General features: G+C 41.1%; 1 protein-coding gene across 7 annotated transcripts; it reads right to left on the bottom strand.

The window, feature by feature from the left end:
- Window positions 1-155: 155 nt before the first annotated feature.
- On the bottom strand, window positions 156-23912 carry klc1b (kinesin light chain 1b). Of its 7 annotated transcripts, none has more exons than XM_051076792.1 (16): window positions 23785-23912; window positions 15936-16206; window positions 15329-15559; window positions 13996-14074; window positions 13332-13560; window positions 13102-13189; window positions 12300-12401; window positions 11547-11720; window positions 10798-10897; window positions 9652-9704; window positions 9333-9400; window positions 8923-9031; window positions 8346-8471; window positions 2021-2145; window positions 1778-1835; window positions 156-1670 (listed from the first exon to the last, which is right to left on the bottom strand). In XM_051076792.1, exons 2-16 carry the CDS (start codon window positions 16182-16184, stop codon window positions 1596-1598), a joined length of 1866 nt encoding a protein of 621 aa, XP_050932749.1. In that variant the 5' UTR covers window positions 16185-16206; window positions 23785-23912; the 3' UTR covers window positions 156-1595. The 7 variants fall into 7 exon arrangements, with proteins under 7 accessions (XP_050932749.1, XP_018535741.1, XP_050932748.1 ...); XM_018680225.2 differs by having other exon boundaries at window positions 8319-8471; XM_051076791.1 differs by having other exon boundaries at window positions 13996-14077.
- Between the last annotated feature and the right edge of the window lie 109 nt (window positions 23913-24021).

Consider the following 24021-nt stretch of genomic DNA (forward strand, 5'->3'; position numbering starts at 1 on the left):
GGAATTCACTGAGTTATAATCTGCAGGTTTAAGGACAAGGCAAGACATAATATTATTCCATTTTTACCCATAATCTTGTAACTCTTAAGGACTTTTAAGCCACAAATCAACTACATAAAATCTAATGCTAAGAGTAAATGACAAAAACACGACCATAGATAGAAAATTGTTTTATTTCTGATTCAGATTTGCTATCAGACATTATTTATGACATATGGGATTGTGTAAGAACCAGATCCACACAGATTATTATTCTTAATTCTACTCCAAGTGATTTCCTGCTGAATTCTATGATTTGTGAACTTCTGATCAGATTCGGAAAAACATGTCAAACAAAGAGGGAAAAGAATCAAAAAAAGAATTAGGAGACATTCCAGTTCTTTTGTGTAGCTTCACTAAAAAAAACGCAATCAAAGACAGAGGATACCCATCTGAGAACTGTGCAAAATCTATCATTATCACATAATAGAAATCTAGACATCCTAATCACTGTAAACAACATTAGAGGAACACTCTTACAGATGAGTCTTGCATGGCACCAGAGATCATTCAGGATGAATTAAGCATTCAATTTCAGACTTATCAGTTTTTTTAAATATACAATTTAAAAAGGTGAAGATGTTTGTGGTTGTGTTTTTCAGCACTCTGAGACCATTAATGACTCAGAGGTTGTACCTGTGTTTTCTCTGCAATGGGAGAGAAAATGGTGCAGAGAAAAACACACTTGGATCTCAAAGCTCTAGAGGTTAAAGCAGCATCTTTTAAAATTTCAAATAGATTCCCCAAGTTATCCATCAAGACTCACACGACTCAAATCATGTCAGTAGGATAAACATCTCACCCTGTTTCCCCAAAGCTTTACCCAACACCTGCGTTGCAAGTAAATCTCTACAGGCAAATGTATAAGCATTAAAATGAAAATAAAAGTGATTATTTTAAACAGTGATCATGTCAGCTTTACATTATGTCATTTCAAACCCAACAGAGCTATTTATTAACTTTCTATTTTCAGAGATGTAAAACAAAATCTACAAATTATCTTCTTCTTTTTACATGTAGAAAAAAAAATCTAATCTGCACTAATAAAACAATGAATGGCACAGGAAGACACAAAAATTTAAGGAACACAAATATTTAAAATCAAAACAACTCAAGGAGAAACATACCAGCACTGGTGATGTTATGGCAACAGATGTAGTCAAAGTGCAGAGTCACAGTGATTCTGAATAAGGGGGAGGGATGAGGTATGTTTTCGTGGCCACGTTCAGGAGGCACAGAGGTGACGCCGAAATTAGGGACATGATGAAGGAAATACAGAGATCTGTCAGTGGAAGAAGAAAAGCAACAACCTGAATTTAAAAACACAGAGTGTGTGTATTTGTCTTGATGAGATGAAATGTCTTTGGGTCTGGATCTTAGAGGAAATGGGTCTTTGGGTCAGATGCTGACAGGCGGAGCGAGGGTGTGTGGGAGGTTGATGCCGTCTGGTAGTGTTGTTGGTGATCATCATGGCTCAGAGAACAAGCCAAATGAAGGAGGATCTTTGGGCTGGTGAACAGATCGGCCGTTAGAAACGCCGCCTGCCAACCCGTGGCTCAGTTTCCAGTGTAGAGATCCACGGTGCTGGAGCTCAGGCCCCGGCTCTCCCTGAAATTACTACCTCCCCGAGTCTGACAGAGAAACACAGGATACTGAAGATGTGAGCAGGGACAGACGTGAGGTTTGAAACAGAACACGTTTGATAATACAGCATGAATTTACTCCAGCTGTTCCTCACCTGAAACGGGTCATCACTGGTTTTGTTCAGGTAGTTCAAGGAGGCAGCTCGCTTCATGCTGTTCAACAAAGAGTAAGAAAATAATCATGCAGCGTCTGAGATCAGGTTTTTAGTACAAAATACTGATACTCATGTATCTGAGGACATTACACAGCCTGCTTCCCAAAGACATTATTACTAAGCAGTACAATTTGCTTCAAATGCCTGTTATCCATCATAACAGAGGACTTCTTCAGTTCTTACTTGGTGCTGCGAGGTTCAGGTGGACCGTTACCCTGCAGTTTCTTCACTAGCAGCTCACTGCTGCGACGCAAAACGTCCCTGAGCTTCCCCAGAGAGCCGCTGCGCTGCAGGGCTCCACTGCCGTCCTGCAGACACACACACACACACACTCATCAACACATCCATTCAGCACTGACTCTGCAGAGGAAAATCTCAGATCTGTAGGTCTTTTCATTCTTTGTCTTAACCAGAACTGGAAATGTTCCATGTCTGTGTTAAGTGATTTAAGCTCTGAGACATTTTTTTGAAAATGTTACTTTTGAAGTTGCATGTTTGTGTTTTGCATTAATTCTTGTGTAGATCGGTCCTGTTACACTTGGCTGGTTGCAGCGAATAGCGTCTCACAACCAAGGGTCAGTACATGACATGTTACCTTTAATAATACTTAAAAATGTGAAAGCCCAATGGAAGAGATAACACTGAAATATCTAGCTGAATGTAAATGTGGACAATGTAAATGACCTGTTCAACATAATAAATCATTAATAGCATCTACAAACAAATGCACCTCAGTCTAACTTGTGGTACAATGATTATGCTGTGAGTTGTCACTGACAGTAACTAGAACTAAAATGATTAGTGTCTGAATCGCTTAGCAACAGATTTAAGGCAATTAATCACAACTTAATGTAATTTTTAAAGCAAAAATACTAAACATGTCTTAATTATCAGAATGTGCTGCTTTCCTCTGTGTTTTATCACAGTGACTTGAATATTTTAGGTTCTGGAGACATAGGATTATGAGCTGTCAACTTGGGCTTTGGGATATTGTAATAAACATTTGTTACTATATTCTGACATTTAACAGTAAATGGTTTATCGATTCATCAGGAAGTTAAATCAAAAATAACTGTTAGTTACAGAATGAACAGTAATCAAAGCCAGAGGTTGTTTTCAGACCTAAGTGTGAGACTCAGAGCTTTTTCAGTGTAACAGTAATTTATCCATCCATCCATTCATCCTCACATCCTGTACGTCTGTATTTACAGTGTTTGTGTTGTGAACATCATAATGCAATACAGATTTATCACCAGCAGGGGGCAGCTATGTCTAAATCTGAGGATTTAGATGAAGCTGCTGAAGATGAAATATTTCCACTGGGCGGCTCTGCAGCTGCCAGTAGAGATGAAACATAAGAGAATCGGTTTCCTTTGAGTACAGACGTCTCTGATCGATGTAGAGAAAAGACAAAACTTCACAAATGAAAAACTTTATTTGAGAATACCAACAAGTGTTGATGCAATAATCTTCACAATGCAGAATGGTAAATATAATGCAGTCCTACTTACTAAGATAGTGCTTATAGACCTTACCATTTATGTTCTTCCACTTTAGGAAACTGAAGTCACACTATATATGTCAAGAATAGACAGTTCAATAAATAAGCATTCCACTAACACAACAATATTGTCATAATTATGTGATGAACATAGTCAATTCTTTTGTTCAGAGTTGCATTAGAAGTATAGGTGTACTCATTGGAAGGAATGAAGAATCAAGGCAAGTAGCATACTGAAAAGCCATATAGTGAATGCACTTGTCAAATCTATAAATACAGCCTACAATTACACTTCCAAGATGTTAAAGTCATTTTACATTCAGTTAGTTAAACATCTGAAATAACATGTTGATCTCGAGGAAACACTCGCACTGTACTTTGGCTGTCTAAAAACATGATTCACCAAAGTGACAATGTTTACTTGCAAACAACCGTGTAAGAAAAAAGGCAACACACCCCATTAAGCTTTGTGTTCAAAATACAGTATCCATAGCCAGAGTGGGCACTGTGACTGTACCACCAAAACATACACACAAATACACACTAAAACTACTGTGGAATCCAGGCTTCTACTGAATGATAACGTTACTCCTACACCAACAAACAAAGGCAATTCTGGGCATTTATGTCCATTATTTTGAAATCTATTATCACTTAGCAATCTTTCAGGAGGCATGTATCTGTGCTAGATGCTCTGGCTGGCCTCTGCTGTCATTCTGCCTCTACAGCATCAGCCAGCGTTGCTAATTCCCTTTGTAAATGCAAGCTACTGTGTACATACTGTGCCTGCGTAGAGCCTGTGTGAATACTCTATCAAACCAAGGACACTGAAGCCAGTAAGAGCAACTTGAAAATAAATTACCATGGCAACAACAGCTTTCTGTGATCGGACCAATTTGCTGTCAGCTTTGGCCTAAATGATGCTGAGCATTTCGGTCTTGCACAACAGGTAAACACTAGGGAGTTGTTGACATACTACTGCCTCTATATTCAGCCGCAAAATAATCAAAAAGCATTTTAAAAAATGTAAACAAAATCATACAAAATTGAAACGAATAGGAAATATATCTATAATAACAAAACATGGCAATGCTCCCTTCTCATTTCCTGCCAACTAGGCTGAAGATGTTATTGCAAATATCTTGATTGGCATGTGTAACTTTACAGTACCATTTGAAAACGGTTTAGGCATTTGTTCTCAGGCATTAGTTTAAACACACATAATGGTGAGAGAATAAAAACAGATACCACTATGGCTAAGTGCAGGCAGGTGGGGAGCTAGCTTTGAGGTCAACTTTCACTTAGAAACAACAGGCTGAGAGTGCTCAAGGCAACAAACTAATTCAGAATGAGACCAATGCAGAACAGCTGAGGAAATTATTTTGTATTTATATTCAGTCTATGGTATCAGTAACTGTTTATCTGACTGTGGGGTGGAGTGATGTCTGTAGCCTAGGCTGCTGTCAAAGGTGACACTGATCCTCAAAATCTTTCATTTCCTCTTTATGTTTAGCCTTCTTCCAATAATTCATATATTTCCTACTTTTCTGCTCTCCTATCCAGTTAAATAAATCTACTATGCACCTATGAAAAATTACAAGTGGGTGTAGGGTGCGAGTGATTTCCTCACAGGGAAAGATTACACACACAATGACTTTTTCAATGTTAAGAGAGAGAAAGAGTTGAAGTAACGATTTCCGACATGGAGGATGATACAGGGTTAGTGAGAGGAAAGGACAGAGATTGTGAAAGAAAGATAGAGAGAAGGAGGGAAACAGAGCAGAGATGAGAAGACCAAACGTCCCAGTAGCTGGCAGCTGAACAGGGGACAGAGGTGACAACGTGGAGGGGGCTTTTTCTGAGTCTCTGCCGGAGGGGGCACCGGGAATGGTAGAGGAGCTGTTGGTTTTGTTGGGACAGAGAAGGCCAGGGGGAACGACAACACGCATCCTTTTGCTATTGTGTTGGGGAAGGAGAGAAGGATGGAGGAATAATCTTGATGGCTTAGGCCTGATAAAAGAGAAAGAGAGAAACAGACAAAGAGACAAAAACAGCACACATTGTAAGATTAAGGGCTCTGGGGTTGGGCTTCCTACGAAGACACCTACACATCGGTAAACCTGAACTGAATCTCTTTTCTGCAATAAACTTCACTGTCTGTCCTGCACCAGCTTTACTGTATTTACAGCCGCCGCCTGCCATCTGGTTATAGTTTTTTGTGAAGCCCAGTCGAGGGATTCTACACAAACAAAATGATGTGAAACTCCAGCAGCACGGGAGCAATGTTTCTCTTTGAAAACTTAACAGCTGTCTTAGGAGCTGCACTAAAACAAAAAGCAGGTCAGTGATGCAGTGGGTTGGTGGTTGCAGTCACCGTGACTCAACTGTTTTCTCTCTCCTCTCTGGGTACCAAAAAGTCTGATCTTGGCACCGTGCTCCCAGCCAGTGACTGTGCACAGCAGATGTGAGACATCTGCAAGCATCAGCAGTGAAATGGGCATACTCATATAGCCATTACACTGATGTAAGAGGGACTGATGCTGTGAATAAGAAATCTAGCTGCAGTATGCAGAAGGCCTTCGTAAACTTTAGCAGTAAAAAATTCCCTAAAGCCAAATTTGTATCTGATGAATGATGAAAACATATTCTACTACATAACACTAGCCTCAGCTTGCCCTGTGTTCTGTTACCTTTACAGATGACTAATGAACTAATTACCTCTCTTATTTATTACGTCACTACATACCAACCCACCCAAGCTTATTGTGTGGAATGAGAGATAAAGAGGGAGAGTACAATCCACTGAGTGAGAGAGGGAAGTTTGATTGACAGGCTGATTGGTTGTCATGGCAAGAGTAATCAACAATGAAGTGGGTTAGTGACGCATGGAAAAGGAAAAAGGCAAAGGATGGAAATCCAGAAAAACATGCAAACTAACAAGCAGCACATTAAAGCGTACAGCTGAGAGCACAAAGCAGTTACAGACACACACACACGTACGAGTCACATCATGCATCTTAAAAAAGACACGCACATACATATTACTAATTAACCTGAACACAACCACAAATTTGCAGACAGCTGTTGTCTCCTCACTGTCGTCTACATCCACTGGTTCAACACAAACTAAGTAAATGAGCTCCTGTAAAGTGGCACTTTCTGACACATTATCTCTCAGCAAATTTCTACACAGACACAAAATAGCCAAGTTGTAGTTATATATGTTTGCAGCTTTGTAGATGAATGGATGGATGGATTTTGTTAAACAATATTTTAGTAAAAAGCTCAAAAGTTTTGTGACAAATTAGCTTTCAGAAACAGCCTTTAAAAGCATGAGAATGTCATCAGTATATTTGCTGCTTTGACTGTAAATTTCACTTCTACTGCTGTGGCTGTGATAATGAAATGCTTGCACACAACCAATGATCCTCTGCATGTCGTCACATGCTTCAAAGACAGACAGGTGCACACCTGGATGAATACACATGCCGTCGCATTTTTTGGAGTGAATTTGGAAGCAGTGTGAGTAGCTGTGTTATGTGTGTGTAGAGAAGCATTCGCATTCACACAGCAGCCAGCAAACAAAACCCCACCTTTCTACTTGATGTTACTCAGTCAGAGAGCAGCAGACGTCAGGTTAACAGACATTTCTCAACCATGTGAAACACAGTGAACACACATGGTCCATTAGTGTGCATGTTAAGAGTGAGGCTGGCATTGCTACATGCATGTTTGGACTGGGCTGGTGCAGTGAAGGGTGTGGCTGCACTTAAGTGAGGGGAAAGGCACAGGCTCAGATGAGGCATCTCTGCTGGCACAGTCCTGCCCCCTTATGTAACCCTCACCAGAGGGCGTCTTCAAGCTGGGACACAGCTTTAGCAGTGTCTATTTAACTGCCAACACTGCTACATTGAATATCATGTTTTCAGCACTGACCTCTTTAATAACAAGGAGGGGGGGGTTACAAGTCCAAAGGGAGGCGCTGTGCAGAAATAAAAGCCCTGCACTGAGATGACACTAATGATTGTTGGTCTAGGGGAAACAAAGCAAAAGTGGACGTTATAATAATGCAATAAAACAGCAGGATGAACCACTGCATATCAACTGTCCAGTTTATTGCGCACAGGGATGAACGTCAAGGATATTGGAAACCCTGTCATTTGTGTTTAATGGTGGAAACATGAGGCATCTGAATGGGGATTTAGACAGCCTGTATCTCTCAGTCCAACAAAAGCAAATATATATTTAATATGTTGCCAGGGTGCCACAGAATGAGCTTGTGCCTTTTTGTTACCGCTCCACTTGTGCAGAAGCATTGCCAACAACACAACCACTAGAACTTCACTGTCAAGCAATGAACAAAAAAACATGAACATGTAGTCCAAAGCAAACTGCTGTCAAAAACAATGGGGCAGCATGCCAAGACACTCAATCAGCTTTACATTTTGCCAAAGGGATTTCCTGGCTCACCTCATGGGAAGGACATGGTAATGTGTATCCACAGGGAGCTAATAGACTGGTACAGACTCAGTTCACTAAGTGCAGCCAAATCATAAAATGAGAATGAGCAGCTAATTAAAGAAAAACAAATATGCACCACAAGATCATTTTGTGAGAAAGCTGGTTGTGTAATTTGGACTTTGTTTCCATAATAATGTGAATCATAAAATAAGTCACGCAGGAATGACTTATCTATGCTTTTGTGCAGCTTGACCACAGTGAAGTGAGGGTTTCCTGTGCTTCCTGTGAGGTGGATCGTCTAGTGGGGCTTCCTGATGGCTCTGATAATTTAGGTAGAGGAGCCAGCGGAGACCACATGAACACACACTGATCTAAAAGGCAAGAATCCTCTTGTCTCATCTTTCAAGTGTGTTTATGTACCAGTCCACAGTCTCTGTGATATTACTTACATCACCTTGTTCTTCCAGTGAGGTCACTGGCCAACTGGTGTTGACTCAACTATAGTGGATATGTACTCACCCCATTCCACTCCACGCCCATACTCACTTCCTCGCCGGTCTCAGAGCCGCTCTCATACTTAACGCTGGTCAGACTGTCCCTGCTCCTCCGCCTGTCGCCCTCTGTGTCCTTCAGGATCTCCACCACACGCGTCTGGTGGATGGGGTCGATGCCCTGGTGAGAACAACACACAGGTACGACACACAAGCAAACAAACAAACATACATATTATAAATCAGAGCCAGCACAGAGGTAGACATTAACTAGTCTAATGTGGGTGAGAGTGCAAAGTTATATGGAGGAATTAAAGTGACTTTATGTTTCCTGTCTCTCTGCATTGACAGTATTGTCACAGCATCACAGAGACAAGGGAACATTTTAAATGACTGTGAGATGGGAGTGATGTTAGGGGAGAGAGGTGGAGGCTCTATGGGGGGCTATCAGTTAGAGACAAACCACTTACTGTGTTGCTCTGGATCCATAGCAATGTAGAGAGAGGGAAAGAAATATAATGAGATTTGCTGTCCTAACACGGGGGAACATATTTCAAAATTCACACAAAACAGGAACTGATAAGCTATCTGCATGCAGAAATAGACATTTTCAGTTAGGAAATGCTGCTGACCTGCTTGCGAGACCTCACGGCGCACTCCTCCAGGGTCTCAGCAGCCTCTAGCTTGCCCTGTCTGCGGTACAGGGCCCCCAGGTTCCTCAGGGTGGTGTTCACTGTAGGGCTGGATACAGAAGTTTACTTAAAGGTCATATGAGGAAAAGTTTGGCCTGAGCAAATTGATGTGTTATGCACTGCGCTATACTGCAAGAAAACGCTCGAGACACCGGAGGATTAAGAAAACTATTCAGAATTTAATCCAGATCCAGTCTCATTCTGCAAAAATAAAGAAGAAACTATAGAAAAACTACAGGATTTCTTGAATATACTGACTCCATGCATTTATAAAACAATAAAAAATGATTTATTTCAGGACTTTATTTATAACAAAGCTGTAAAAACATGCTTATCAGTCTCCGCCTCACCTGTTGACTTTGCAGGCCTTGTACCAGCCTCCATACTCTCCGTATGGAGTGTTGTCTCTATGCTTGCCCTGGAAGTAAATAAGAGAGAAGAGGATAAAAAGCAAGTGAGGGGGAGTGGTGGTTTAAACTGGATCAACAGCATTTTTCCTTTGTTTACATATAACTATCATATGCCGAATGGGGCTCATATTGTGTGTGAAGGACAAGGTCGTATTTCACATATCAGGAAGTGAAATAAACTTGTTTTCCATTTCACAACCTCACATTTGACATGTCTTTGTTCAGAATGACATGAGGCTGATTAAACAAATCCTCTGACCTTACTCATCTCCTCTCTTTCCTCCGCATGCATCCAGATGGGCTTGTTCTCAGCTGCAGACAGACAGACAGGAGAGGTGGTCTACACACAGTACAACAGGACTGGAAAACAGTTTAACTGGTTGAACTCAAGATGTTTCATTAAATTCAAAATTAACTATTCATGTTAATTTTTCTGTGGTTGTACAAGAAGAGGCAGGACACAGACACAGACACATCTGAATGATAAACTGACCAAACATGTCTCAGATTCTTTCCAAATTAAGATAAGGATGTAAGTGTAGAGATTTTAATATAAAAAACTGTATAAATGCAATATAGACAAGACAAAGCAAAGTAATATAGAATACTTTTATCCCAAAATATTCAGATACTAAGACTAAACTTTAACATTGTCAGGCAATTATTATTATGCATTTATGTATATCGTTTCATGAAATACACCTTTGAAACCCACAAACACAGCACCTGTGACATAGAAAAGATGTTCAGCATTAACTGTTGCTGCTTCTGTGTTGCTTCCCCCTTTGCCTTCAACTCACCAAAAGGTTTAAAAAACATCTAAGCACTATTGTCACGTTAAATGCCACATGAAAAATGAACCTCTCAGAAAAATGAGAGATGCTTTTTCTTCTCACAAAGCGCCACAGAGCAGTTCATTGTGCCGAGGCACTTTCATTCCTTTTTCAAAGCAGCGAATCTAATCCCTGGAGGAAAGCCAACAAAAAGCTTAGATTTAACTAAAAAGAGAAGAAAATTGCAAGGGCTCATCTTTCACACAAGTAAACTCTTTATTTCTTCAAATGACTTCTGTAAAGATTCTTTGAATGGTGAAGGCCAGCACCTTGCTTAGAACATCGTCCACTTTTTAACCATCTGTCCATCACTGACTCTGCTCGCTGGTGACATAAGACAATGGTGGAGGGAAGTTGTAAACAACGCAAAAAACAAATCTAGTCTGTATATTCTGAGGGCAGTTTACTGGAACCCACCACCATGTTAGTTGGGGTAATGAGATATTTATTCATTATGTTCATAAGTTGATCGAAAGAGGAACCTCCACCACAGGAATATAGAAATAGCCCTTTAAACATGTACTACCATATACTGCAAATTATATACTGCAATATCTAGTATGAGGCCTTACCATCAACAGATCCAAACTCTTTCTCATGAGCACGGGTCAGAATCTCTTTGTACAGAATCTCAGCCTCCTTGTATTTCCCCTGTTTGAGAAAGCAGGACGCCTGAAGAAGAAAAAGAAGCAAAAACACATTTTAGGCCTTTTGACTTACAATATGTCCCCTGAGACAGCAGGAGCAATCAGTCTGCATATTTCCCCTGCACACCGTGGCTCATGAAAAATGATATACAACCACAGAGCCTCCCTCACAGTCGCCATACAGCCTTTCCATCATCAGCACGACAGGACAGAAGCATGACAGAGGGACTTGGAGAGCTACGAGAAGCAGGTCAGCAGACAAAGACTGCTAGCTTGGAACCCTATAAGCAATGCTAACTGAAACTAAGAAACCCCTGAAGATGATGACTCTTATGCTGAGAGAGTAAAATAACATTATATTCCGCTGCCTTTTAAGTAAAAAAAATAGTGGCCCTTTGTTATCAGTGCAATGCAACAAAGGTTTATAAGACATTTCAAGTAGAAGCTGTGCAGGCAGAAATCAGTAACACCCCCGCAGAGTCCACTCTCAGGCTGACAGAACAAATGAGTGATTTTGCTCACAATAAAATCACACTGTGCCCATGTTTACCTTGGTACATTCACAGCTCAATAGGGACTATGGTTCTTGTGGAAATTCATAGTGTATTGAGGTGAAATGATTTGAAAGGAACAAAGAACAAAAGCTGATGTGTTAGTGGTAACTCATCTCTCACCAGGTTGTTCTTGGTTTTGGCCACATTGGGATCATCTGGTCCCAGCCTGCACTCATAGATCTCCAGGGCACGGCAGTAGTAGTACTCCACCTCCTCATATTTGCCCTGGTTCTGGCACAGCAGAGCCAGGTTGTTGAGCTGTTTGGCCACATCTGGGTGGTCTTTCCCCAGGACCTGATGGAAATCAAGAAGCAAATGTTTTGAATTAACGTTTCGGTCTGTGTCTTTGCCTCAGTGCTTCTGGCTCCCTCCTGCAGCTCTCCCTTCTGTACCTCCATCTCCTCTCTCTGCTTACGCCAGGCAGCACGTCTGCCTGCAGCAGGCACTCAGGAGATCTAATAAAAGGCTGGCTGATCAATAGAGAGGGTACAGAATAGAACTTTCAGGGAAAGGGAGACATGTTGAGCTCTGTAGCTTTGTCATGTCTCCTGTCTATCTCCTTCCTCGTCCCCCCAACGACTGCTATCCATTTTCAGCTGTGCTCTCAATTAAACCCTCCAATTCTCCTCCGACACAGGAATGGCCCCCAGCGGAAACTTCACAGACAATTTAAGAAAATCATTTGCTCTTTTGTCTATTTATAGCCTGTTGTTAGCTCATGCTACAGTGGCTCCAACTGACATTTTGGATATATTATCACTGTTAATTACTTCATTACAATGAGCTAATTGTTCACTAGTTTAGTCTTCAGATGAGGCCTTTATAGCCGTACTGTGAACTGCTCCACTGGTGCAATCCAGGGATATGGCCTACCTTTTCTCTGATCTCCAGAGCCCTCTTACACAGAGGCTCGGCCTCCTTGTACTTCCCCCTCTTTCCATACAGCACAGCCAAGTTGTTCAGTGTTGCAGCAACCTGGAAATACAGAAACAGAGAAAACCTGAATAAGGCTACTTCCTTTCTCTGATATGCTTTGGTATTCTGTTAAGCGTCACAGAATCAGAACTTGATTGACAGTAATAAAAATGTATGTTGTTAAATCCAGCAGTTTTTTCAAAAATCTCAGAGCCACCCAGATTAAATAGGTTGGTAGTCAGCTGCCTTTGAGTTTCTTTACTCTGTGCTGAGGATCACACTGAATGACAATGATATGACACGAATAAATCCCACAGAGCGGCAGGGACCAATACTGTGTTTTAATAGCTTCCTTTGAGCTTTCAAATGTGTTTTGGTTCTACAGTGTAAATCAGTTCTTAAAAATCTGTTCACAAAGGCAATTAAACACAAAGTATGTTTTAATGTTTTCTCCTTGGTCGTTCTATTTCAGTTGCAGGGTTTTCATGATTAGGCTTGTGGATGTGTGAGTCTACACTGAGCAGCTTTGATTGATTATTTTCAAGCCTGCAGGCACATAAAAATCCATACTTTAATAGTGGGAAAAATCCCTACAGGCTAACTGAGTAGGACAGTAAATACAGTAGACTATGCAGTTATTGCCTCCCCACTGACAGGGACTTAGAGATAATGAACCAACACCGAATGACTAATCTGAGCTATCTAAACATGGATGTAACCACATGAAGATATGGTTGCCATGGCAATGGTGGAGTCTTACAGCAGGATGGTCTTTGCCCAGGGTTTTCTCTCGGATGGACAGAGCATCATTGAGCAGATGGGCTGCCTCTTTGTATTTGTTCTGATCCCTGCAGGAGTGAGAGAGAAGAGGGACAGGATGACGTGATGAGACTAAATGTTTCTCCTTCTTTCTGTAGAAAGGAAGGCAACATGACACAAGCAAAATAACAGGAGAACTAGCTGAAGCTCCTATACGGAGTCTGTTCTGACCTATAGACCAAGGCCAGGATGTTGAGCATGGTCGCCACATCAGGGTGGTCGTGTCCAGAGGTCTTCTCCAGGTCCTCCAAAGCCTGCTTGCAAAGGGGGACAGCCACCTCGTACCTGCCCTGGGAGGCATACTGGATCACCAGGTTGTGCAGGGTTCTCAGACGGGCTGGGATCTCGTAGCCTCCCTGCTGGGCTGCAGCCACGGCTGCACTGTTGTGTTGGTGCTGCACTGTTGGGTACAGAGGCCGCACGCACAGGGCAAAGGTCAGCTTGGTTGTTGAGGGAAAAAGCTCTGACCTAATTATATCACTAACCACATTTGCATGCACACAATACTGTGATTTTAGGAAATGAGATTATGGGGATAATCCAATTAGTGTATAATGGCTCGACACAACATCATCTGCCCCGGTGATCTGGACTTACACAGACAGTCAGGTTAAAGGATGTAACACCAGGTAATCAGACTAATACCAAACCAAACAGATTTCCCTTTTCCAGAGCAGGTGTGCTGATTGAGAACCTTGTTGAAGAGTTATTCTAAGGAGATTTATGCATTCTATCAGAGACATGGGAGTCATTATTTTGGCTATGTTATCAGGTTTAACAGTCTAATGGGTGACTCATAATGTCATGTTGAATTGCTGTATACTGTTGTTCTTACTTCCTTGGCCATGCTCCTCTTCATCGTTGGGGAAGAGGTCGTCCAGGGAATCCTTCGGTGTTTCTCGGTCCTTCTCCTCCTGCTGAGAGGACAAAACAAACCTGCGAGTCAGACAGCAGTAATAACAGGTGACATCTGGAATCAGCCATATCAGACATGTGAAATAAACAATAACAGGTAACAGATGCAAACACAGAAATTATAAATGACAAGCACATCAAACTGATTATCTAAAACCAGCATACATAGATAGATAATAGAGATAATATCTGTCTGGAAGCCTGATATGTACATGATTATATCAGAGCAGAGGGATACTGATCATCAGAGATTTAATCTACCATCTGGCAACAATTTCACGTGGCATTTAAGAGTTCTTTTAAGATAATATTTCCTCATAAACATCTGTTAATCATCAAAGTTTAAAGAAGTGATAACCATATCATGTTATTACATAATGCAGTTGGTAGACCATTTAGACCCATACATTCAACACTCACTATTTATCATGAGCTCATTATTTCACTTTGACCCAGTAAATTGGATTTTAAGGATGAACTGGACTCATCCAAATTCATCAAAAGATTTTAATGTGGCAGCCTGTTAAATGCTGGAAAATTGAAAAGCTGCTTCCAGAGGAAGAACTAGAATCCTTTGGCAGGATGGGTTCCTGCTGAGTTGAGCAGATAGTGGATACAGGCCATTACAGCCTCTTTTTGTGACTAAGTATAAGGTCAGAATGTGTAGTGATTCATCTCCACCACCAGATCAATGAGAGCCCAACCAGAAAGGCTCATTCCTGGAAGACCCTTTGATTTCTTATTCCTGTCACAAACAACAGCTCCTGTATCAGATCTCATTGACAGTTTGCTGTGCTTTTAGGGCATTTTCAGCACAAAATTGTTCCAAATTGCTTCACAGCACAGGATCTATATTGGTATTTTCTGACTTTTTCTGTCCCATTTTTCTTATGCTGGTGAACAAGACATCTCCATTTCACTGCAGAGGCTAAATAATAAATGAAACTTGAATCAAGTCAACTGAGCTCAGTACTTTCCAATTACAAGGAACAAAAGATTTTAAAGAATTCAGTTATGATGAGCACAATCTAACCACAAAACATAAACACATTATTTACAACAGCATTTCTCCATATAGTGGAAAACACATAAGACAGTACAGCAAAAGAAAGGCTCTTCTCCTCTGCCCTCTCCTAATGATTTTGAAATTTGGTAAATGGTGAAATATAATACCCCAAAATGTATAAACCCAATCTCACAAAAATTTAGCTTCAGTCTTGATATCAAGCTTACTGTCAGTGTGCGGTACTTACAGTGGGTGAGACATCTTCATCATATTTTTTGAGCTGGTTCATGAACTCCAGGTGCTTCTTCTCCTCCTCCAGCTGGGCCACGCTCTGTTCGCTCTTCTGCAGCTTCTGCTGGGTGTTTGCTAGCTCATCCCGCAGCCACTGGTTTTCCTGGCAAAGCCTCCTCACCTGTGCACGCAGCTTCTGCTTCTCCGACTCCACCGCGTTCAGGTGGTTGGACAGGGCCATCATCACCTGGGATGGAGACAAGAGCAATGACATTTAACAAGGACAATCTGTTAGAGCAGCACGACACACACCAATTCTGAATCAAGCAGATTCTGAATGAATCATGATCACCCACCACACAAGCTCAGTATAGAATGAGGAAGTTGTGAGGAAGCAGAACCACCCAAAGTAGACAGTGAAACATAGCACCGTGGGTTAAACAACACATATGCAAAATGTACAACACTGTGACCTCTTTTCTCTTTTTCTGACAAATGTCATATTAAAAACTGTGAACTATGTTATTTTACATCTTTTTTGCTCACATCATCGTAGTGACCAACTATATCTACTCATAAACACTTAACTCTTCCCTGCCCTTAACTCTACAACCCAGTCTTACCTGTGCCTCTCCCAGGCCAAGTTCAATCATCTCCACTGACTTGCGGAGCAGGTTGGACTTCTCGTGCACCAGGTTGGCCTCTTCATCTTTCTTTAGGCACTTGATGGTCTCCAGGAGGCTGTGGAGGATGGAGTTGTGCTCGTTCTTCAGGGCCTCCAGACCCTGGATCACCAGCTTCGTGTTGGAGATGATCTCCTCCTGAGAAAGCTTCTCCAGCTTCTCTTCCCGTGGATACACCATGGTGGACATCTTCTAGGTAGCTCAGGGAAACCTGTTAAGATTAAAAAAAAAGGGGACTGGTTGTTAGAATAGGATGACCTACTGGATACTGTGAGAGAATGGAAACAGCAGCTGCCAAAATACAGCATATTCTCACAATAGCATTGCAAACATGCAGCTGTGCTTGTTTAAGCACTGAAATTCACAAAACAGAATCCATGAACATGGATGATTTGGCTGTGACAACATTTTCTTGTTATTGTTCCTCTCTTAAATTGAAATTATCTTCTGTTCCAAATGATCCTTAACAAAGGCATCCTCTGCTGCTGGAGTATCATGAAAGAAGCCGCTCTCCATTCTCAGCTTAAAGATATCAATGTCCCACAGTGCTGAGCCCTGCCCTTGAGGCTAACAGACACCATACCATCTCCGTGCCTGGCCAGTAAGATTGTAGCATCAGTGTGATAGCTATAAAAAGGGAAATTAACCCATGTTTTATCACTGCAGCTGAGATAAGGCATTCAAATTTCATGAACGAGATAAGTCAGCATTTTTCGGAGCTGTTAAATTAGACAAATTCTGAACTGAGTCCGTTACATATGATAAGAAAAAACTTACTTAAATAAACCATGAATTTAAAATGACAATACTGCAGCTGAGTTTAAGTGAATTTCTCAGCTACGAGTGCTGAGTGAAAAGCCACATATCATTTCAAGAGATGTGTAGAATGTCAGCTTTATGGAAAGCAGAGGGCCACAGGGACAAATTATTCTGGCAGGACAGACTGCTGGGATTTGGCACCTATAATAAGCTCTGCTTGGGAGTAGGACTGCAGCCTGCAGTGTAACAGCAGGAACACAGATGCTGCAGTGTCGGTGCCTTCTGGTGCCAACACTTTATCCAAACAGAGGCCTAGCTGGCGGCATGACTGGCTGAAGAGTCAAGGAGAGGATGACTTGACAAAAGCCTCAGTAACACAGCACAGCAGCTGCACAAGTCACAAAAAACCCCACTCAGTGTCAATAATATTGTGTTCTGAAGAAATGTCAGCCCTTTGGTGAGTACATGGAACACGTGCTATTTTCCCCAAAGAGTCTGAAGATAACCTATGACTCACTGAGCCACGTCACTGCCGGCTACATCGTGCAAATGTCAGTGCAAAAAGCAGCCCTGCCCTTTTAACCATGGTTCCAACAATGTTAAGCTAGTGCATTCTGTATTTTAGCAGCAGCAGTGAGGAGAAGGGGCTGAGGATGAGGGGGCTTGCAGTGACACCAGCTGAGAGCCACCTGTCTATAGAGAAAAATATACTACACCATTAGTGAGCCACTCCCTGCTTTTACTTGCATTTCAGCAATGGTCTATTAAAGCAGAGCACTGAGACGTTAAAAAGACCAAGAAAAGCCCTGAAGCTATAAACAGCTATTTTCTTTGTACAGTAACAATGGAAATGCTGTGTTTATTAATTAATGTAGCTGGAAAACCTGTAAAAAGATTTTTCTTCATTGGGTGAGGGCAGCTGATTGCTGGGTCAAGAATCAAATTACTTGAGACATCACAACATGATCAGAAAAATGGCTGAAATAACAGCAACTAATGATTTTCAAAATTATCTATTAACCAAGAAAATAATCAACAGAACAGTGGATGTCCAAGAAATGTCAGAAAATGGGTAAAAGTGTCCATCACAAATTCCCACCTCCCAAGACGGCATCTTTAAATGTCTTGTTTTGTCCGACCAACTGTCCAAAACCCAAAGATATTTTATATTACTGAAAATGATTAGTTCTCAAAAAAGCAGCTGATTAATTTTTTGCTGTTTGACTAATTGTTGGAGCTCTAAGGGCTGCCCACCTTCATTTGTTAGCTTCAATGTCCTAAAACCTCTTTTTACAGAAAATGTGCTTTGCTTGTGTATTTTCAGTAGAACTTGGCGCAGCTTTACAGCTGACACTTGCACTGGCACAAACATGGATGACAAATCCAACTGGGTCTGTCGCTGGTTTCCAGTAATCATGTCCCCCCTTGTGATTTTATGCATGTCACATCATGTAACAGCTGGGCTCTGTCATGGGAATGTTATTTATGATGCTAATATATTTCATGATGGTTACCAAACAAGAACACAGGGGCAGCTACTGCAGACAACTAGAAGCCAACTGGATGTCAGTCAGCCTGTGGAAATGAGCTCTAATCAGGATGACACTGGAGTCTGTGTACCACCAGCTAGAGGCTGTGGATAGACAGAAGAGCAGCAGCGATCAATAGTAAAAAGTGTCATGTGACCAACACTAAGAAGAGCATGGGAAGAAACAGAGAAAACATCTCAAATAATACTGTTGTTCCATTTTCTCTGATCAAAAGCTTTGCCATCCTCAGGTTTGTGACTCTGCTAACTCACATCCATTGAAGAATTTGAAAAATGCATAATTTGTAAAGGAAAAAGTATCAATTGATTTTTTACTCTTTTCCTACAAAAGCATTTTCTGCGATGGGTGCTTTTTTCTGTTCTGCATTCTCAGCATGGTGAATTGTGAAGTGAGCCCGATGCAAAGCTGGCACCATCTTGTTAAATCTTTAAAAACACTGAAGCAATGCTGGCTGATTAATACTGAGCATATTAGATCCAGCATCCAGAGGTAACACTAAGCATCTTTCATATGCAGTTTAGTACTTTATTGCACTTCATATACATTCATCCCTTTCCTTTCATTTTTCAGGAACAAACAGTGAACCTCTTCAGCAGAGAGCAGAGTGAGTGAAGATCCATTTAGCTCTTTTTCATTACACATCAAATGACCCAATTCTAATGAAATGAAGCACATAATCAATTAAACAGTAAGATGCACTCTTTTTGAACTACTTCAAGAGTTTTGAGATCATCAAATATACACCTACATGAACATCTACAAAATGAACAACCTTGTATTTTCTACTAGCTTAAAAATCTTTCTATATTAAAAACAAAAACATAAAGCCAAGTACTCAGATCAAACTAATATGTACTCAAATATAAAAATTAAACAATCTGGTAAGATTTCATTACAATACTGTTTTAGAAAGATTGTACTGTAGTCATGGTGTGCCCATGTTTAGTATGCCAAAAACAAAATGACCAGAGGGCTTACAGTCAGCAGTTACAAGAAGTAGTGCATAACAGCAGAATGTACTAACAGTAAAGTTAATCAGCAGGCAAGCCGTAACATGTCGAGAAGAAGAGGAGAACTTACATCTAAGAAAAAATAGACGACAGCACAGATAACTGAAAGCCATTCTGTCCCGACATAAAACTGACTCGCTGCTTTCCATTAGCATCTATTCAAATGTCACAAACAAATAGAGCTGGACTCTTATTTGCATGGTCACAGAGATGACTGTTTTGAATGGAATGAGCTCAGCAACATTTACAGTCATATGCTATCTGAACATTATGCTATAAAAAGAGGGTTAGCCCTAACTAAAGTTAAGACAGAAATTATAAGGCTCTAACTTAGCAGGAAGACATGACAAAACAAATTTGGAGAAGTGTGTTTTCTCACTAATAGTGTTTGACACCAAAGCTCTTACCTGTTCTAAGCAAGATATGAAATGATCTCTTTGAAAGATTGAACATATTCACAGATCAGACAGCTTATTAACCTGTACAGATACTCTGAGTCTCAGCTGTTTAACACCTCTGTGGATGAAAGGCCTGACTAGCTGGGTATACACAGCAGCTAACAAAGAGAAAAAGTGCTTTCATGCCAGCCGTGGGAGAAACACACTGCTTTGCCTTGACAAAATACACAAACACCTGTATCAAGTACTTCTGCTGTCTCCAGAAAGCCCAAGTTAATATTTTCCAAGTCTTTTAAGACGTGAGATAAAGTCCAACAGGCCTGTTGTTTTTCTTAAAAAGACTGCACTTGAATCAATCTTTAACATTGACTTTCTCCCCCTTTCATCTTTGTTTTGATAAAAATCATGTGCAAATGAAAAAGCTGATAGCATCCAATGGGAATATAAAATGCGACAGCGTATCTAAATGAAATGACACACCAGCTCTAATTCACGATGCACTGGGGCTTTTGGGACAACACAAAAAAATGCTCTCATTACATCCATGATACACATCACACTACACAGCAGGGCATAGTCTTTCAGTTTGGGCTTTTATCCAAATGCCCTCATGATCAGGTACAGGAATGATTGGGATCAGACAAGGTTCAGCAGCAGCGAGCTAGGTCACAAGAAATGCTGTTGGCTCACTTCTTATAACAAATAAACATGGGTGCACGAGGAAACCACTTCCAACAAACCGCTCAGCCTGCAGCTACTTGACGTGCCATTTTAATACATATACAGCACAGATAAGACATGGTGCATTAACAGATGTTCCTGCCACTCACTGGTACTTTGGAACAGCTGGAGTATTTTACAAAATGTAGCTTTACAGTCGGACAGTGATCTGAAACTATAAGAGTTGCACGTTTCTACAAAACACAGGATCATTACAGAGAAAAAAATGATTCTCAACTACGTGGTTGTGGTTTTTCATTTTTTTCATGAAGATGAAAAACTAGGAAACAACTGACAACATATGAAAAAAAGTACAAATTACACTCTCAAAGAATTTTTATCCATTACTAAACCCATTAAATGCTTGTTTAAGGCTTAAGCCATCTTTCAGTCATGCTGGCATTGCTACAGCTTGCTGGACCAGGAAACTAACCTTGGTTTCAGTGGCAGATCAAAGCCTCATAGTTTGGCACGGAGAGAAGCTGATGAAATAATGACTCCTCCTCCAGCAACAGCGCTACACACCAGCAAAGTGCATCATAAAATTGCTGTGCTAATCCAAAGAGATCCTTCTTAAAATGAAAAGGGAAATCTTCAGTATGAAATGAAACAGGACTGTAATGAGAGTGATGAGTGCTGATGTAGGGGAAAGGAAGGACGGGAGCTGCCTGCAGGATGATGGTGACCTTCCCACTGCTCGCAGAGAACAACCAACATCAGCTCAGGGCGCACATCAAGAGACAACCCCGCCCACAGTGGGAGGAAAACAGAGGAGTGCAGAGGAGCAGGCCGGATGGGGGAGGGAGCCATCCTGATCTACTCTGCTTCTCTATACTCATCAGACACAAAGGAATAGACCTAATGAGACACAGTGGAATAGGCTCAGTGACACTGTTTACAGATTCAAAAAGGAGCTGCACAGCCACCACGGCTGAGGGCAAACAACACACTGCAACTGCCTGGTGGTGCTATGTGCTACGTGTGAAGATATTACACAGCTTTACATGAAACTCCTGGCCCTACATTCTCATTTTAGCGCCAAGCAATAAATGTCTGGTAAGCCAATTTGACTTATGATCCAAAATCAAATAATTTACCTCCAGCAAATGGTCATAAAGTGATGTGAACATTTGGAGCCCAGCAGTTGAAACACAACACCAGGACTGTAATGATCATACACTCTTCAGGAGATGTCCACTCAGCCAGTTAAACTAACTGCTCAGTGACATTCAGAGGCTGACTAATACGCCAGTTTAGGACTAGTTAGTTTCTGATAACATGGTTAAACTGCATTTAACTTAGAAAATCACAATCTAAATCACAACTCTGTATAAGCTCCAGGATCCACATAGAAGATCAGCTCTGCTGCATTAACCTTAAGTGAAAAATTCATCTAAAGAGGTGTTAATATATTTCACCACTTTAACACTTTCCCAGAGCTAGAATGCAGAGCACCAACACTAAAGCAATGTTATATTTACATTAGTTATAGGCAACTCAATTTGTGAACTCAAGAATGAACTACAAGGTCCACAGACATTGGCAGTATTAGCTACGGTTAACAATTCTTCAAGCCACAAGAACACATATAACAACATGAAAAAAATAAAAATGGCTGTGGTTTTTCATGTGGAGCAGGAACTGAATATTTATGGGCAAGTTTGACGACTCAATCTTCCAGGGGGGATCAAAGGTCATGGAATATATTGTAGCAATCTTAGCATTTGTAGCCCAGAAGCCAATACAATTACCCAAGAGGGATGTAAAGTTATAAAAGACAGTTCAGTATTTAAAGAAACAACCTAGTGAACTCTGCATTGACTGGTTCATTTCCCACTGAGCAGTGGAAAACTGGACCATCTCTGGGTCATGTTTGCCCATCTAGAGATCCACTCTTCATTAGTCTTCGTCTCCAGAGAGGCCACAAGCCTCGCGTTATCACATCTCCCTTTGGCAAACACCATCATCACTCAGTCCCTTGTCTCTTCAAATCTCTTCCTACCATCAATGCACTACAGTGACTCAAGTAAAATGCTTTTTCCTACTGATCTCAAAATAGTGCATCAACTGAATAACCCTCAAGTGGCATGAATGTGCACTTACTATTGCCAAGTGTAATTGCACAGTGAATCTTTTTAACTTCATGGATAAAATTCTTAAGTTGTGAAGCTGCCATTTTCTACATACAGACAGCTTTACTGAAAATACTTAATGGGCAACCACAAAACATTACACAGACTATGGAAAAAAAAAATGAGAAAGGGTGTGGTACACATTAGTGCCATTACAGTTAAAAAAAGTAGCATAGGAAATGGAAAAGGGCAGACTGCAGTAGAGGCATCATAAACAAGTGACCAGTCTCTGTGCCATCTCCCCAGGGATGCATTTCCTGTCTACTTGATGAAGTTTGACACCACCACATCACTTCATCTTCCTCTGTTTCCTGGACAAACAGCAATCCAACGCACTGCCTGCATCACTGCCAGACACAAAGGAGAGCCAGCCATCAAGGAGGGTGTGGCAGGGCCTGGGACAACCAGGAGGGAAGTGCCACTGACACTGTCCACAGTCATCCATCACTCCACTGAAACCAGCTGCTAAAGGGCTGTTTCCCCACTCGTGGCTGTCTGAAAAATGTCTGCCTGAATACTGCCACTGACGCAAGAAGAAATATCATGCAGAGCATCTGCCCAACTTAAGGCAGATTGTGCAGAAAAATGTGACACCTGTGTTTACACCACTGTTCTCTGCAATGTTCCATAATGATGTAGCAATGCTGAAAAACAATCTTAGGCATCTGATTTAATGAAAGATACATGTTAATGACTCTGCACAACCTCAACGTGCGTGGAGCACCAAAAGGCTGTCTCCTGAATATTTGCAAATTACGTTAACACATAAAACAAGAAATGTTTATCATTTGACATGAGCACTTCTCATTATTGAGTTTAAGAAATTTTCATTTTGTTTTGACTTTCGCAGTTCAAAACGGGGCTACGACTTTCTATCTACATCTAGCAGGTTCTTTATTAACAATAAGGGTGGATTTTACAGCTTCATTGCTTCACAAGATTTATTAAGACATTGTTCTGGACATGTACACGTTAGTTTAGCTAACCTGACTGTAAAGCTTGCTTTTCTGATCTGTTTAGCGCTCCCGTCAGCAACTTGCTAGCTTTGGCTAACGAGCTAGCATCACCACTCCCTTACTATTACGAGTTCGCCCTGTTCAAACCGCCGAGCTCATAATTCCTATACACGGCGTCTTAAACGTATCCCATTCAAATACACGGTAATATACAGGGTTCATGTGCTTAAAATATTAATTAGTGAAAATGTAGCCATCACTTACCGAGAGCTAGGACTGACGGCTAGCTCAGCCCCTTTAAATCCAAAATGTCTCCGGCACAGCTAGACGTTCCCAGCAGCCTCTGCGGCTGAGTAGCGGCTCAGTGACGTCATGTTTTGTTTTCGCCACTTTGGAGAAATCAGCTGCCAAATTATCTATCTATCTATCTATCTATCTATCTATCTATCTATCTATCTATCTATAAAATAGGCAATAAATATACAGGGACACAATATTTTG

This window comes from Lates calcarifer, linkage group LG16_LG22 (genome assembly GCF_001640805.2).
Source record: "Lates calcarifer isolate ASB-BC8 linkage group LG16_LG22, TLL_Latcal_v3, whole genome shotgun sequence".
In the NCBI taxonomy this organism is placed as follows: Eukaryota; Metazoa; Chordata; class Actinopteri; family Centropomidae; genus Lates; species Lates calcarifer.

Excerpts from the sequence above, each read along its gene's own strand:
- klc1b (XM_018680224.2), bottom strand. The coding sequence starts at position 16,184 with ATGTCCACCATGGTGTATCCACGGGAAGAGAAGCTGGAGAAGCTTTCT. Across the intron at positions 8,472-8,922 it reads CCGTGAGGTCTCGCAAGCAG|GGCATCGACCCCATCCACCA; the intron begins GTCAGCAGCATT and ends TGTTCTCACCAG. Across the intron at positions 2,146-8,318 it reads TGGGCGTGGAGTGGAATGGG|GACGGCAGTGGAGCCCTGCA; the intron begins GTGAGTACATAT and ends GTGTGTCTGCAG.